Below are 15,751 nucleotides of genomic sequence, written 5' to 3' on the forward strand. Positions count from 1 at the left end.
GAACTTGGAAGGGAATTCCAAAGTCTAGCGGTTCTGGGGAAGAAACTACTGGAGTAAAAGACTCTCTTACATCTAGTGGTCTCAACTGTGAAGGGGTGGGATTTTGATGCTTGTCGGGTTTGTCGGGGTTTTTACGTCCAGGGGGTATAAATGCTTGCAGATCATTGGAACATTCACCATTAAAGTACTTGTAGAATAGGCAGAGGGATGCTACATTTCGTCGATAGGACAGAGGCTGAAGCTTGGATGACAGGTCAGGACCTATCAGGTTGGCGACGCTCTTTTGAACCTTGTCTAGTGATGCACCTGCCCAAATATGACAACAATACTCCATACATGGGCGAATGGTGGCCTTATAGAGGTACAGGATACTTTTGGGCGTTAGTAGCTTTCTAGCACGGTAGAGAGAATCTACCTTCTTCGCAGTGGTCCTGGCAATGCTCTCAATGTAATTGTTCCAACTCATGTTTCCTGAGAGCGTTAGGCCGAGGAGTTTAAAGGGTGTACGTTCAGATAGAGAGTCATTGGCCATTGCTATTGGTGATAGAGAAGGTTTCTTGTAGTTATTTGAACAACTTTTGTTACATTGCATTTGGTCTTCTCAAATAGTCACCCATTTAACATTAGTCAAGCTTAACATTGCTTAACTTCGGTGATCTTATATATATATATATATATATATATATATATATATATATGTCTTCATATCAGGCATTAACGTCAAAGGAAAAAGTAAATCATAAGCTAAACGTTTCGTGCTACTTGAAACCCTTGGACAGAAGAGGATCAGAACCTTAGCATATGGTCTTAATACCCTCGTCGGGTAACTAATGACTAGGCCTATGACAACAGCATATTCTTTTCATTGCTTTGACTGTTGAGTGTGTATCTATTGACATCTCATATGCTTTTATATAGAGTGATGTGTTTATCGGTTGATTAACTGTGTCTATGTCGGATATATACTCGAGAGTCATGACAATATAAAGAATATGCTGTTGTCATAGCCCTTCTAATGACCTTGACTTAATAATAAAGATAATGTGAATACAAGTCTATATATTCTGCACCATTTATTTTTCGTGATAGAGATAAATGCTTGTCCAATTGTTTTACATTTTATTTATGTATAAATAAAGAGGCAATTTGTGTAAATGCCTGGATTTTGTTTGGCTATTATAGAAATCGTTATGTTGCCATTTACAAAAAAATCTCAAGTTGAAAAAATGTGTATCTTCTACGCATGCAGAAATACGCATTTATAAGTTTAACTACGTTAATTTTTTTAAAGTTTTGATGTGTATGTAGAGTGTGGAATAAGCTCAGATGGTAATGAATAATGCTGGAGAGTTAGATGTTTTGGTTTCGATTCTAGCTGATGATACCTAAATCATTTTTGTTACTTTTAAATCACTACTATATATTGGGTACAATATAATAATTAGTGATGGGACGATTCCAATATTTTTCCAGATTCCAATACAATTACTGATTCTGATTCTTTATAAATCTCCAAATATTTTACCATAAAATTGTTATTTTTTCCCGATTACCGAGAAAACACATCTTAAATGTCCCTATATTTTCTCACACGTAAAAACACACTCGTGCATGGTTGGTCTAGACATTTTAGTCTTGCTGGAAGTTTAAATCAATAAATATTTATTATTTTATTATTACTGCAAGCAGTGGAAGATGTTTCTTAAGCATAAAATGAAATAAAAAAGATAATTTAAGGAATCGGTTTTAGCATTGGAAATTTTCAAGGTTCAAATTTTTCTGATTCTGATACTGATTCCGATACTGATGTTTTCGATTCCCGATTAATTGTCCCAACACTAATAATAATCAGCAGAGAATAGGGTATCTAATGATAAATATGAAATCTGTATCAATTCCAATGCTTCTGTCCATTCTCGAAAGACAAAGAATACCCCCTGTAGGGGCAGTTGCACGTGTAATTGTGAGGTAAAGGTGGCACAATCCCCGACCACTCCTCTCCTGAATCAACACTGTTTGAGTCCAGTGGCAAGAAGTTCAGGACGACTGAAAACAATGCTGAAATAAGCGGAGAGCACATACAGCACCTGGAAGTCTCAAATGGTCACCCATTTAGTACTGACTAGGTTCAATGTTGCTTAACTTCGGTGATCCAGCAGGAACCGGTGTCTCAATGTGATTAAGCCATGCCAATTATTGGGTGTATAAATTAAAATATACATAAGTGTATTTTATGACCGGGCAACTTCGGGCGACGTGCTAGTTATATATAAAATTGAAGTTTTATGTCAGTGTCTTTTATACATGTAGCCATTTTCTTTCTGATATGAGAACTGATTTAAAGTAAACGAAATGTTTGTACTTACGCTGTTGGTGGAGGTGCAGGAGGAATCTGGGTTGAAAGATATTCTACGGAAGATAAAAAAAAATGGAGATGTTAAAAGACAAAAAAGAATGGTAAATTTTTAAAAGAATTCTTCATTGTTTTGTAAGATAAAAGTTACAACCAATTTCATATTTGTTTTTGTTATCAGTCTCATCTCCTCTGGTACCTCCCAACTGGAAGGAATGCTCAAGAGATCGAAGAATCTTTGTAAATCATCCCAAATCATCAACACATGTTGTCTTCATCACATTAAAAATAATCTTGTGCTATACTTCATCTGTGTATGGTAGTTGGTAAATAACAACGATATGAATGCTGTTAGCTTAGATTTTTTTTGTTTTACTTACGTTCACCCCTAACAATGCATATCATCACTTGGATGTAAAGAGCTTCTATTCTAGGACCATACCTAGGAAAGATTAACAAGATCTTGGTAGACGTTACATTTAAACTTCTTCATATCAATACAGTCAGGGAATCAGGTAGCAGGAAGGGAATTCCAAAATCTAGCTGTTCGAGGGAAAAAGCTGTTAGAATAGAAAGCTTTCTGGCATTTAGGGACCTCAACTGTGTGATTTTGTTGTTGAGCAGGTTCGCTGGTGATATGTACGTCGAAGGGGCACAAGTGCAACGAGTTCATCAGAGCACATTCCATTAAAATATTTGTAAAACAGTCACAAGATAGTAAACGACCAAGTTCTCTCCGATTCTCTCTCCTCTGATCTTGAGCACGTAGTACAATGGGGAAAGGAATGGCTGGTTACTTTTAATGCATCTAAAACTAAGCTTCTCTCTTTACATCATCAACATTCTGATCCACATCTGGCATCAATTGAAATGAATAGCTCTGGTCTTCAGGAGGCTTCAAGTTTTGACAAGCTTCTGGGCTTGACCATTACTCCTGATCTTAAATGGAACACGTACATCAAATCTGTTGCCAAGGCCGCTGGAAAAATGGTGGGATCTTTCTATCGATCCGGTAGATATCTCACTGCTGATGCAGTTCTCTATCTATATAAGAGCCAGGTACGTCCAAGGATGGAATACTGTTGCCACATCTGGGCAGGAGCTGCTAGAAAAGACTTGTCCTGCCTTGATAGAGTTCAAAATAGACTTCGTAGCCTCGAAGGAACCCACCTAATTTGCAGCAGCCTTTGCAATGTTCTCAATGTATTCGTTTCAGTTCATATTGCCTGTGAATGTTAAACCGAGGAGTTTGAAAGAATAATTTTCAGGTAGGGTGTTATTTGTCATGGATATCGGTGGTTGAAGAAGCTTCTTGTAATTGTTAAAAGAGAGCAGCTTAACGTTAAATGTTACCATCCATTTACGGCCCCATTAATATATTAAAACTATTGAACTATTTTCGAGTCAGTTGTCACTCAAAATTGTCTCAAAAATCTCACATCAAGGGGTTAAAACAGCTAGGTAGTAAGACTAAGCTAACTAATTGGTCAAGAATTTCAGAAAGGAAGTTTTAATCAAAATCAAACTGGTTTAGCCGTCGGCGTGAAAATCTATCAAACAAGCACAAGAAGAGAAATACTAATGATATGACTTGTAAGAAAAATCGAAAGGTGTGGAAGAAAATGAATAAAGAGTGCATGTAAAAAAGAAGAATCTTCAGATGACCGGAAAAAAAAAGTTATGCTGTTTATTTCGAATGTTCCTTTTTTACGTAACATTATGCTGACTTTGTTCTTTGGTGGAGAACAGCTGTTGCACGTCGAAATTATTATGATATCATTCGTGACACAATACCAACGATGATCACATATTATTGTAATGATATTCAAAAACAAAGCTACATCAAAGAGAGATAACTCTTATATTTTTGTTTTAGGGTGTAGAGATTGGCATTTCGTGAATTTGGGCCTTTTAAAAAGCAGTTTCATCCTTTTTAAAGCGTGAAATACGCACTAAACAATAAAGGAACAAGTAGAGTATTATATAGGACATTTATATTTTTCTGCGATATTCTTGCGCATTTTAACCGAAAAATTGGCTAAAAACATTAATTTCTTCACCTTCATCTGAGCACTTTTCTACAGGGAGGGGTCCCTTTTTTCGCCGATATTTTCGAAAGTCATCCCCTCTTTTCGATTGTCTAGCCTTAAGTTAAACGTACGCCACTTCCGGTTTGGCGGTAGTCGTAACAGCAAAGACGTCATGTCCCCCCCCGTTCTTTTCCACCTTCACGGTACGAGTTCGAGCCTGCCTTCCTACTAGCACTTTTTTTTTTTTTTTTGCTCAACACACACCTCCAAACACCCGGGCAACGCCGAGCACCAATGCTAGTATATATATATATATATATATATATATATATATATATATATATATATATATAATGTATGTTTGCCTTAAATGAGTTTGAGAGTATGTGTGTACCATTGTCTGTAAATAAGTTCATTTTAGTTTTTGCCATTTCTCCCGGTAGATAGGTAGATGAGTGTGTACTTGTGTCCATTATTTTTGCCAGCTTTTCTTAACTGGCGTTCTTGACGATTTAAATGTCTTTCTATAAGGAAGAATCAGCTCACAAGACGAATTAGTTTTTGGCATGCAAGACTACTTTAGCCTGCGGACGTAGGTGAAAGTAGGTCACATGACATTATTTTATGAATTACGTCTTTTTGCTATTTTGATCCGATTTTTGAGGAAAATATGTGAGACATTTTGAGGTGGCATGTGTATTTGTGCATATGCCGTTACTTCATCTCTCTTTCTCTCTCTCTCTCTCTCTCCATATATATATATATATATATATATATATATATATATATATATATATATATATATATATATACCATACTTTGTGGTAATTGCGCCAAGTCCGGCGTAATTGCGCCAACTAGCTAAAAGTAATCTTTTAGTAACCACTCATATAAAGAGCACTCTTTTTTTCATTGGCGCAATTACATCAGTAAGGGATATATATATATATATATATATATATATATATATATATATGTACTAGCAAAAGTACCCGTAGTTGACTGGGTTCAAAAACAACCAACAGAAAATGGACGCTGATTTATGAAAGTATGATAGGTTATGAAAAGGAAGGGTTGTAAAGAGATAGCTTCGAATTTGGGGGTATCAAAACCAAAGCAAAATATGATGAAAGTAAAAATAAAATAGATAAAACCCATAATTTATTATACCATACCTGTTCACACTGAAACACTTATCACAATATTCTGTGGATCTATATAAAAAAACCTTGTTAAACTTTGTGACATATTTCCATTCTATGGAGGTCAGGTGCGAACGAACATCCTATAATTTTATTATACCATATTTCCTCAAACTGAAACATAATTATCAAAGTATACTTACGCAGATAGATATGAAAAGTCTTTATTAAAGTTTGTGCCTATTTCCATTCTATGGAGGCCATGCGCAAACGCAGACCCCACAATTTTATTATACCATCCCTATTTAAGTTGGAAAATACTTACCATAGTATTCTTATGTACATCTATATCAAAAACACTTGTAAACGTTTTTTTTCTTATTATTTCCATACTTTGGGGGCAATGCACGTACGCAGACCCCAAAATTTTTATGAACCGCCGTTCTGCCAGATCAAACATACCCATTCCTGATCCCCAATACATCTTCTATCATTATATGTAATCAGTTTTTTTAAAATAGTAAACCATATAGGAGCCTATTCGTGACCACACACACACGCACACACACACACACGTTCAGCTTTATATATATATATATATATATATATATATATATATATATATATATAACTGACCTTGTCTGTCTGTCTGTTTATCTGAACAACAGTCTACCAAACTTCTTTGTCAATTTTTGGTCTAAAGACTTGAAACTTGATATGTAGGGGATTTAGACCTGTGGAACAAATTTGATTGGTTCTTTAGTCAGTAAAAATAACTGCTAAGGGGTTAAAATAACAAAAAAAAAATGGAACTTGGCAGGCGGTAGTCGAGTAAAAGTGTATTTTTTATGCACAAATGTACAATTTTACATCAAAGTTAATTAAAAAAAGTTTTGGTATCCATCTGTTGTCAGCTTAGGTGGTAATGAATAACGCTGGAGTGTTAAATGTTTTGGTGTCAATTCTAGCTAATGGCATCCAAGATAGCCGCACTAAAGAGCTGTGATTGATACAGTATAATAATTAATAGAGAATTGGCTCTATAATAATAATAATAAATACAAAATCTGCACAATTAAAATATCATATTTAACTGGACAACGCCGGCAGTGTGCTAGTTTATATACAGAATTCAAACATATGTTAGTTCTATAGTAAATCATGTAGACAAATAAGAAAGAACGTATTTCAGTCATATTTGTATGGAAGTGGAACCTGGCCAGTAGAAGAAATGTGTTGCATATGTGACAAAGATTGTGGACGGACAATGTTGAGACAAGAAGCTATCAGTTCTCTTGGGTGGTCCTTTTAACACGAATTCAGGAGATTTCGCATTGTTGAATCTAACAATGATGATGATGATGATGATGGTGATGGTCATGATGATGATGATGATGATGATGATGATGATGATGATGAAAAGAATAAATCTGTTTTCTTAACTGATAATCAAAATGACCCCCACCCGCAAGCTGGACCTCAGTTGGGATCATAAAATGAAGAAGATTGTGAATCTGGAAATGACCACTTGAGTTTTATTTTAGGAGCCACCAGAAAAGCAAGTCAAATAGGTAAACTGTCGAGTGGTTTTAATTATTGGATTGACCGTGAAATCACTTTGGAAAGAGGGTTAACTATGATAACCGATTCACTTATCCTACCTTATACATATGGTCTTTGGGAAACTCCTCCCAATAGTAATGGTAAACGGTACAGAGAGAGAGAGAGAGAGAGAGAGAGAGAGAGAGAGAGAGAGAGAGAGACAGCAGACAGACAGAGTCAGAGACGGAGAGAGAGAAAGAAAGACAAAGCCCCAAATAGAAAGGGGGCATAAACTAGAACTTATAGAGTAATATAAAGACATGTTTTTTTTAGTCGGTTCGGGAGAATTCGTTGGTGAGGAAAGTTCGTTGACAACCCGGCCATCCCATCGGGCATGACGTCCGATGGCTTGGCTGAAAAAAAACCTTAATTTAAACCATTATAATCCTGCACATTTATTCCATGAACAAAGCTTCTTTCTAAGAACTGCACGCCTGTGGAACTCTGTTCCATCTGCCTGCTTCCCACCGGACTACAACTTGGATGTCTTCAAGTCCAACGTTAACAAATTCCTAATGAACCGCCCCCTTAAGTAAACACTTCATCAAATCTCCACACTAACGTAATGTACTTGCAATAACCCTTATCCCTGAGTGGCTTCCGGGCCTTGATAAGTGGTGATCACTGTGTAAAATAAAAATAACGCAAAAGTTAGTCTGATTTACCAAGCTTATAAAGGCTCCTAGCTCATGTCCTTACTGAGAACAACGTTGAATAATTAATGTTACTAATTGAATAATTAATTTGTTGTTTGCCTGTGGTTGTGAAATGAATTCTTCCCTAGGCCGATGTTACAAGATGGAGCAGAGGAGAGCGATGCAGCTGCCTGTGAAGGAGGACCTCCTCCCCAACGTCCAGCATAAGATGACCAGCCAAAGGATTCTTGTGGTAGGGTTACCGACCAGCTATCATGAGAGCAGAACTGCCACATGAACTTAGGATTATGCACGAGTTGCAGGTTCGAGTAGGAAAGCAATGAGTTCCAGCAACCAGCGATCGTCTGGCATGGATATTAAAATCCTAACCACTAGACGAAGAAAGGATGAAGACAAAGATAAAAACTAGATGATCAAGCCATGACAACGAGTTATGAATAAGTCTTTGCCAGTTTAAAGACTTTTAATTCGCAAGGAGTTTCAGAGTTAAAGGCTCGCAAAAGCTTTTGAAAAGTTTTGAAGAAGATTAAGAAAATGAAGAAGACTAAAGGCCGTTGGAAACTTGAAGGGTCAAGACACAAAGTTATTGAATTTTATTTGTAAAGTTTAGTTTTTTTTTATTTTATTTTATTATGTTTTTAAAAATGTAACGCAGAGTAGTTGAGAGTGGGGTTACCTTTGAGGTGCGGCCTAACTCTGCTCTCGGCGACAGGCGATGCAGCCCATAGGGTTATACATGGAGAGAAATATGACAGATGAAAACCCGGCCAGAGATAGGTTAGGACTCAATTACTAAAAGCTGTTCTACATATGCAATTATGTAAAATACATATTGAATTGATAACGATGACAATGATGCTGATGACATCGAAGATGCCAATGATATCAAAAAAAGAAAAAAAGGAAAAAGGACAGCACATAGTCGAAAAAGAGAAGCAAAGTGCGTCCGGTGAAGATGCACGTGTGAAGTTGAGGGCGAGAAAGTGTTAGTTATAGCTGGTGTCAATTTTGGAGTACAAAAGGTTGTTCGTTTTCATGGTACTACTCCCGTCCTCGTAACTCTTCAACTTTTTGAGATAAAAAATAGGAGGCTTTACTTTTGGAATGACTCTCATATTTGCATGTACTGTATTCACTCCTAAACGAATTAACCGATCATTATGTATTTTGAAACACAGATGCTAGGTGTAATAGGTTCAAGTGTGAGCTATATTTAGTTTAAGATGGTTGTATGCAAAGGGGGGGGGGGAAAGAAGATTGAAACCCTTCGTGAAAATTCAGGTACCTCCGAATATTTCAGATTTGAATTGAATTCGATTCATAGTCTCCTTAACACCCTTTAAGGAAAAGCCTTAAGTTCTAGACATTTTCTGGAATTAAATTAATTTTAGTTGAATTGGAATAAGGATTCTAGACATAATGTTTAATAGTGTGATATCTTGATTTCAATCTTCATAAGGTGACATAAATTTAATGTAAAACTGTTTTATTCAGATAATGAGAAGGGAGACACGACGTTGCCCGGGATTGAATGATGATCAACGAACGTTTCACACTCCCATATTTTTATTGTCATCGAAATAGATGAAATCGCCCATTTTTCAATCAAATCGATTACCTGCTCTAGTTGGGGACCCATCGTGGTGCGCCGAGAGGAAGCTTCACATGTTTCTCGTAATGACTAAATTTACAATACATTGTAGTCTACATTGCACTGTACAGAACATACTATAGATTTCATAGAATTATTTTTTACATATAACGGCTTGAATTAAACTTTAAAATGCAAACTTCAAGTTTCATGCTTCAATTGTGCTCTAAACAGAAATATTAATTTCGAACCCGCCTTTGTCATGTCAATGATTTTATATGCCTTGTCTTACTGCTTGTGCTGTGATAATGGCTTGAATTTAAATTTAAAATTAAAAAATCAAGTATCATGGTGCAATTGTGATTTAAATAGAAACATTCATTTCAAATGCACCCGTCATATCAAAGAATCTACTGTTGATTTTATATGTTGAGTCTTTCCGCTTGTGAAACAATAAAACTTCTCAAATGCTTTTGTGATGTTAGGCTGTGTAAGGTGTTAACTTTGGCCAAAATTACTTGTTCCTTCTTTCATTACATTATTTCGATTATTGATATTTATTGAAACATTACAATACAAAACCTATCTTAGAATACTGCCAGGCACATAAAGTACTTTCGTGTGAAATTTCATAAAAATCGGGCCAGCCGTTTTTGAATCCATAGGGAACGAACTTGCAAACACAGACAAATTCCTTTTATATAATTGTAGAAATTTATTTTACCCGTCCTGGCACGTGTTTTCTTTTCTATTTATATTTAAATGTGTATAAATGTATAAGATTGATTGCTCTTTAACTAGATATTTATGCACCCAGGGCTCTTAGTACGGGTCTAATACACCAGGCGGCAAGAGCACAGACCAGTGAAATTTAAGATTATTGCATTGTTGATTTCTGACTCTTGGGTTGAAAATACACAAATATTCATTTGAACATAATTGAATTTCTCTGCAAAGACATAAATATCAATATTATTGCTATGCATAAATATAAGTCCATATCGATCCAACGAAAGATTAAAACTATTGAAATACTGCATCTTCTGTCTTTGCGCATTCGTTTAGTCACATGGCGTAATATTTTCTTGTCAGCTGTTTGTGAGAGTGGAAAAGAAAGCAAAATAATTCCATCCATTTCTCTTGGAGGAACGGCAATGTTTACGAGGGAGCATTTGTTGAAATCCTTCTGTACTCAGGATTAATATTCGTGGCAGAAACAGATGCCACCTTCAATCTCTCGACTTCATCGGATTAACTTCTTTGGTTGACACTTAACCCTTACTGGAATTTCTCTACGATGAAATAAATGTCAGAATTAATTTCGAACATAAATATATGTCCATATCGATCAGATAAAAGATTAAACTATTGAAATGCTGCGCCTACCATCTTGTCGCATAGACATAGACATATGGCGTAATATTTTTCATGTCAGACTAGCAAGACCTGTGGAGATTCCATAGCGGACTCATTCATATGCAATATATTGATGTTGGCATTCTGTAGATGTTCAGCATAAATAGAGACGCTCTGATATTATTGTAGCTCTTTTGTTAAAACTGCAAAAGTATTTATCTAAGCTAGTAGGAACGCCCGGTGTAGCCTGGTCGTAAATTATGCTTAAATATGATATTGTACCTATTTACAATGCCTCCCCACCGGACAGGGTTAGACACAAGGGTCGTTTTTTAACGTGGAGAAAAGGTACAAAAATAAAAAAATTGTCTCAGTCGTGAAGGACTGTTCCTCCACTGAAAGAGAACAAGAAATGGAAGTGCAGCATCTGAAGAACAGATACTACACTTTGATCTTGGTCCAAATTTCATATCTATTATTATAAAGTTAATATTCTATCGATTATTATCTATATATATAAAGCGAAAATGTGTGTATGTATGTATGTATGTATGTATGTGTGTTTGTGTGTCTCGCAAAAACTTTCGACATGGGCCACGGATTTTCACGAGATTGGTATCATTTTAAAGTTCCAACCTTCGCCCGACAAATATCGAAAAATTGGCCAAAAACATTAATTTCTTCACCTAAAATTATCAGTTTTCTACAGGGAGTGGTCAGCAAAAACCATCCTCTCATGACAAATTCGCTTCTACGCATGCGTCATATGACGTCGGAACATGATTTACTTTAAATATTAAAAAAACAGGCACAATTTCGTTGACGTTGTCTTAGCTCAGTTGCTTAGAGCGCGGCCTCATTATCTAAAGGTTTTGGGGTTCAAATCGTGGTGTGAAATTTCTTTTTTTTTTTTTAAATTTTAATATTGAAACAGGGTTATTTTAAGCCATTTTTCACATGTTATTTTTTGGGGTTTTATTTTTCAGATTTTTTAACAAAGTTTTAACGTTCGTTTTTCTGTTTCGCATTTTCTTTTTTTGTTTTTCCCATTTTTACATTTAACATCGTTCGTTTGCCTTACGTTAGTTTTTTTGTGTTTTTTTCCTCGATATATTTACTTCGCTTATTCTTATGTTTTGATTAACACCCCCACTCCCGCCTGAGCACACACACCTCGAAACCCCTGGGCAACGCCAGGTACCCCCTGCTAGTATATCAGAAAGTTGTAATTAAAAAAAAAAAAAAAATATATATATATATATATATATCCATATGGTGCATCAACTTGGGTGCGTCAGCTTGAATCGAAGCCAAAACCAAAACGTATGAAGAATTCTTGGTGAATTATTTATTAAAAAATAGATGACTTGAGTGCCATCAGCAAAAATAGAAACCGAAACCAAAACGTATGAAGAATTCTTAGTAAAGTTATTTATTACAGGAAATGGAAGGTCATAACAATTAAACGACAGTCACTCGGAAGAAAAAAAGATGTAAGCGTGTCACACAAAAAAAGCACACGCTATCGTATTAAAATATAGATTCTTATGACAAAGGAAGACAAATTCGAAAAATGTCTACTAACATAAGCATTATACAAACACTTATATCTATTAAGATATGTGCTTGTTCGCCTGTTTTTTGTGTTTGTTACTGTAAACACAGGATGATATTACAAAAAGGTGAATTACGTGGCATTTCGATACTATTGAGACGCAATTTCGGAAATCGTAATTTTTTTTTTTTTTTTTTTTACATAGGCATCACCATTTATCAAGGCCTTGATGCCACTCGAAGATAAGGGTTAAAGAGTGTAGAGTAGAAATTGGACAATAGAGTAATCGTTAGTAATGAAAATTTGGTAAATTTGATAACTTATATGGAACGGCTCATCAAAAACTTGTTTACGTTAGACTTGAAGACAATCATAATGTAATCAGCTGGAAAGCAGGAAAACGGAAGACAATTCCATAGGCGTGCAGTTCTAATAAAGAAGCTTTGCTCATGGAATCTACGTTTAGGTTTAGGTACAGATAAAGAGTGGGGGAAATTATTGATAGTGATTTCTGCTAGATGGGTGTTTCTTGTGAAAGTTTGGCGAGGGAGGACCATAGATTGGAGCTTAGCCGAGCACTTGCCATGAAAATAACAATAAAGCAGAGACAAACTCGCAACATCTCTTCTGTGAGAAAGGGGTTGCAGGGAAGAGAAAAGGACATTCCCTACGAGGCTACGAAATCTATTCTGAACTCTATCAAAGCAGGATAAGTCCTTTCTAGGAGCTCCTGCCCAGATGTGACAACAGTACTCCATCTTTGGACGTACCTGGCTCTTATATAGATAGAGAATTGCATCAGCAGTGAGATATCTACTGGATCGATGGAAGGATTCCACCATTTTTTCAGCGGCCTTGGAAACTGATTTAATGTATGTGTTCCACTTAAGATCAGATGTAAAAGTCAAGCCCAGAAGCTTGTCAAAACTTGAGGCCTCCTGAAGACGAGAGCCATTCATTTTAATTGATGCCAGATGGGGATCAGAACGTTTATGATGTAAAGATAGAAGCTTGGTTTTAGATGCATTAAAATTAACCAGCCACTCCTTTCCTCATTGTAATACATGCTCAAGATCAGAGGAGAGAGAATCAGAGAGAACTTAGTCGTTTACAGTCTTAGATGTGCTACCATAGATAGTAGTGTCATCAGCATAAATGTCTATGAAAGATGTAAGGATGTGATTTGGAAGATCATTAATGCACATCAGGAAGAGAGTTGGGCCCAGGATGGACCCCTGAGGGACTCCAGCATTAATACTGAGAGCTTCTGATTTCTGCCCGTCAACTACTACTCTTATGAACCTATCAAAGAGAAATGGTTTAATAACTGAGAAGACATTTCCAGCTATACCATAGCTGGAGATCTTGTGAAGTAAACTTTTATGCCATACTCTATCAAATGCCTTTGATATGTCAAGAGCAATTGCCCTAGAAAGGAAGCCTGAATTTCACATGAAAACAATGGTATCCATGCATTCCTCGTATTTTTAAGATGATTATCTCCAACAATTACGAAAATCGATAAGGGAGAAAATTATTTATTAAGGAAAATAAAAAATAGGATTTTATGAAAACGATTGTAAGACACAGGAGAGTTAAAAAAAAAAAAAAAAAGAGGTAAGTTTCCGTTTTGATTTAAATAAAAGTGCGTCACTTTTTCACCTGCTAACACAATTAAAGTTGTTTTGTTTAATAATTCAGCAAGATTCAGGTAATTTCGACTGCATAATGTGGAAGTTGCCATTGTAACTTATTAGAATTGACAAAAAATCATTTGAAACCATTGTTTTTTATCTGAAAATTTCATTTATCGACTACAAAAGCTCGTCCCAATTCTGTAGAAGCACCAATGACGTAAATAAAGGGTGAATGAGTAGAGAAAAAGAAAGAGGAATTAAATGACATAAATCTTTAAAAGAGAGAGAGAGAGAGAGAGTTAAGAATGAGGAGGGGAAGAGGAAAAGTTAGAGGAAAGTTAGAGAGTGGTGGAGAGAAAGAGAGAGGGGGCGGAGAGCAAAGGATTATTATAAAAAATGAACTATATATATTTTATATAGAAGTATATCATCACATATCTATTTAAAACTAGCAGTGAAACCCGATGTTGCTTGGGATTAAATTATTTCGATTAACAAATTTTATTCATTCTTTTATAAGATCGGATTTTCCAAAGGAAAAAGAAAATGTGATTTTCCACTGTTTGTATCCACTAGAACAGAAAATGTGACTTTTCCACTGTTTGTATCCACTAGAACAGAAAATGTGACTTTTCCACTGTTTGTATCCACTAGAACAGAAAATGTGACTTTTCCACTGTTTGTATCCACTAGAACAGAAAATGTGACTTTTCCACTGTTTGTATCCACTAGAACAGAAAATGTGACTTTTCCACTGTTTGTATCCACTAGAACAGAAAATGTGACTTTTCCACTGTTTGTATCCACTAGAACAGAAAATGTGACTTTTCCACTGTTTGTATCCACTAGAACAGAAAATGTGACTTTTCCACTGTTTGTATCCACTAGAACAGAAAATGTGACTTTTCCACTGTTTGTATCCACTAGAACAGAAAATGTGACTTTTCCACTGTTTGTATCCACTAGAACAGAAAATGTGACTTTTCCACTGTTTGTATCCACTAGAACAGAAAATGTGACTTTTCCACTGTTTGTATCCACTAGAACAGCGAAATGCCACACATTTGTTAACAATTTGTTTTTTTATACAAAAAATATTACAAACAAATCTTTAAAATCCAATAAATACAATTAATGTACTAGTAAAAAAATATATAATATGGAGTTTAAAGAATAAAAAACATCGCTTACGCAATTGAAAAATCATTCAACTGAGCAGTGGCGTCACTAGAGTAAACGTCACCCGGGGTGGTCTGCTCAAATGTCACCACATATATATATATATATATATATATATATATATATATATATATATATATATATATATATATATATATATAAACCACTTAATTCTTTTTCCAATTATTTTTCATAGTTAAAAGAAAATGAAATGAGTGTCATCACATGATTTCAAATGATTTACTATTAAAACCTACAAAAAATACAGCGTTTAGAGTTTTCAATAAACATCGGCAAAAGTATTCTGCAGTTACTAATCAATCTATATATCTATAAAAGTGAATGTGTGTGTGTCTGCCTGTGTGTCTGTGTACATTTCCCTACGCAATAACTCTGTTAATTTTCAGTCTACAGACTCGAAATTTGATAAACAGGGTACTGAGATTTGGAAAAATCTTTGTGATCCACTTTCGGCCAGAAATTTGACTGTTAACGGGTCAAAGTTCAACGATTTGACCATTTGAGAACTCTACCAAACTCCTCCGAGAATTTTGGGTCTAAACACTTGAAATTTTAGACATAGGTTCCTTTGGCATGGACTTAACTTAATAAATTGATTTGAGCCCAAACAATAAATGTTAAGGTATCAT

General features: G+C 35.4%; 1 protein-coding gene across 1 annotated transcript in view; it reads right to left on the bottom strand.

The window, feature by feature from the left end:
* Positions 1-15,751, bottom strand: part of LOC145254614 (uncharacterized) — a 1,033,347-nt gene that overhangs the window by 500,366 nt on the left and 517,230 nt on the right. Inside the window, exon 5 of the mRNA XM_080113229.1 lies at positions 2,367-2,409. Coding sequence (XP_079969355.1) covers positions 2,367-2,409 — 43 coding nt within the window. The remainder of the gene's footprint in view (positions 1-2,366; positions 2,410-15,751) is intronic.

Source organism: Euprymna scolopes, chromosome 3 (assembly GCF_053919585.1).
Source record: "Euprymna scolopes isolate OS-2025 chromosome 3, ASM5391958v1, whole genome shotgun sequence".
NCBI classification, from domain to species: domain Eukaryota; kingdom Metazoa; phylum Mollusca; class Cephalopoda; order Sepiida; family Sepiolidae; genus Euprymna; species Euprymna scolopes.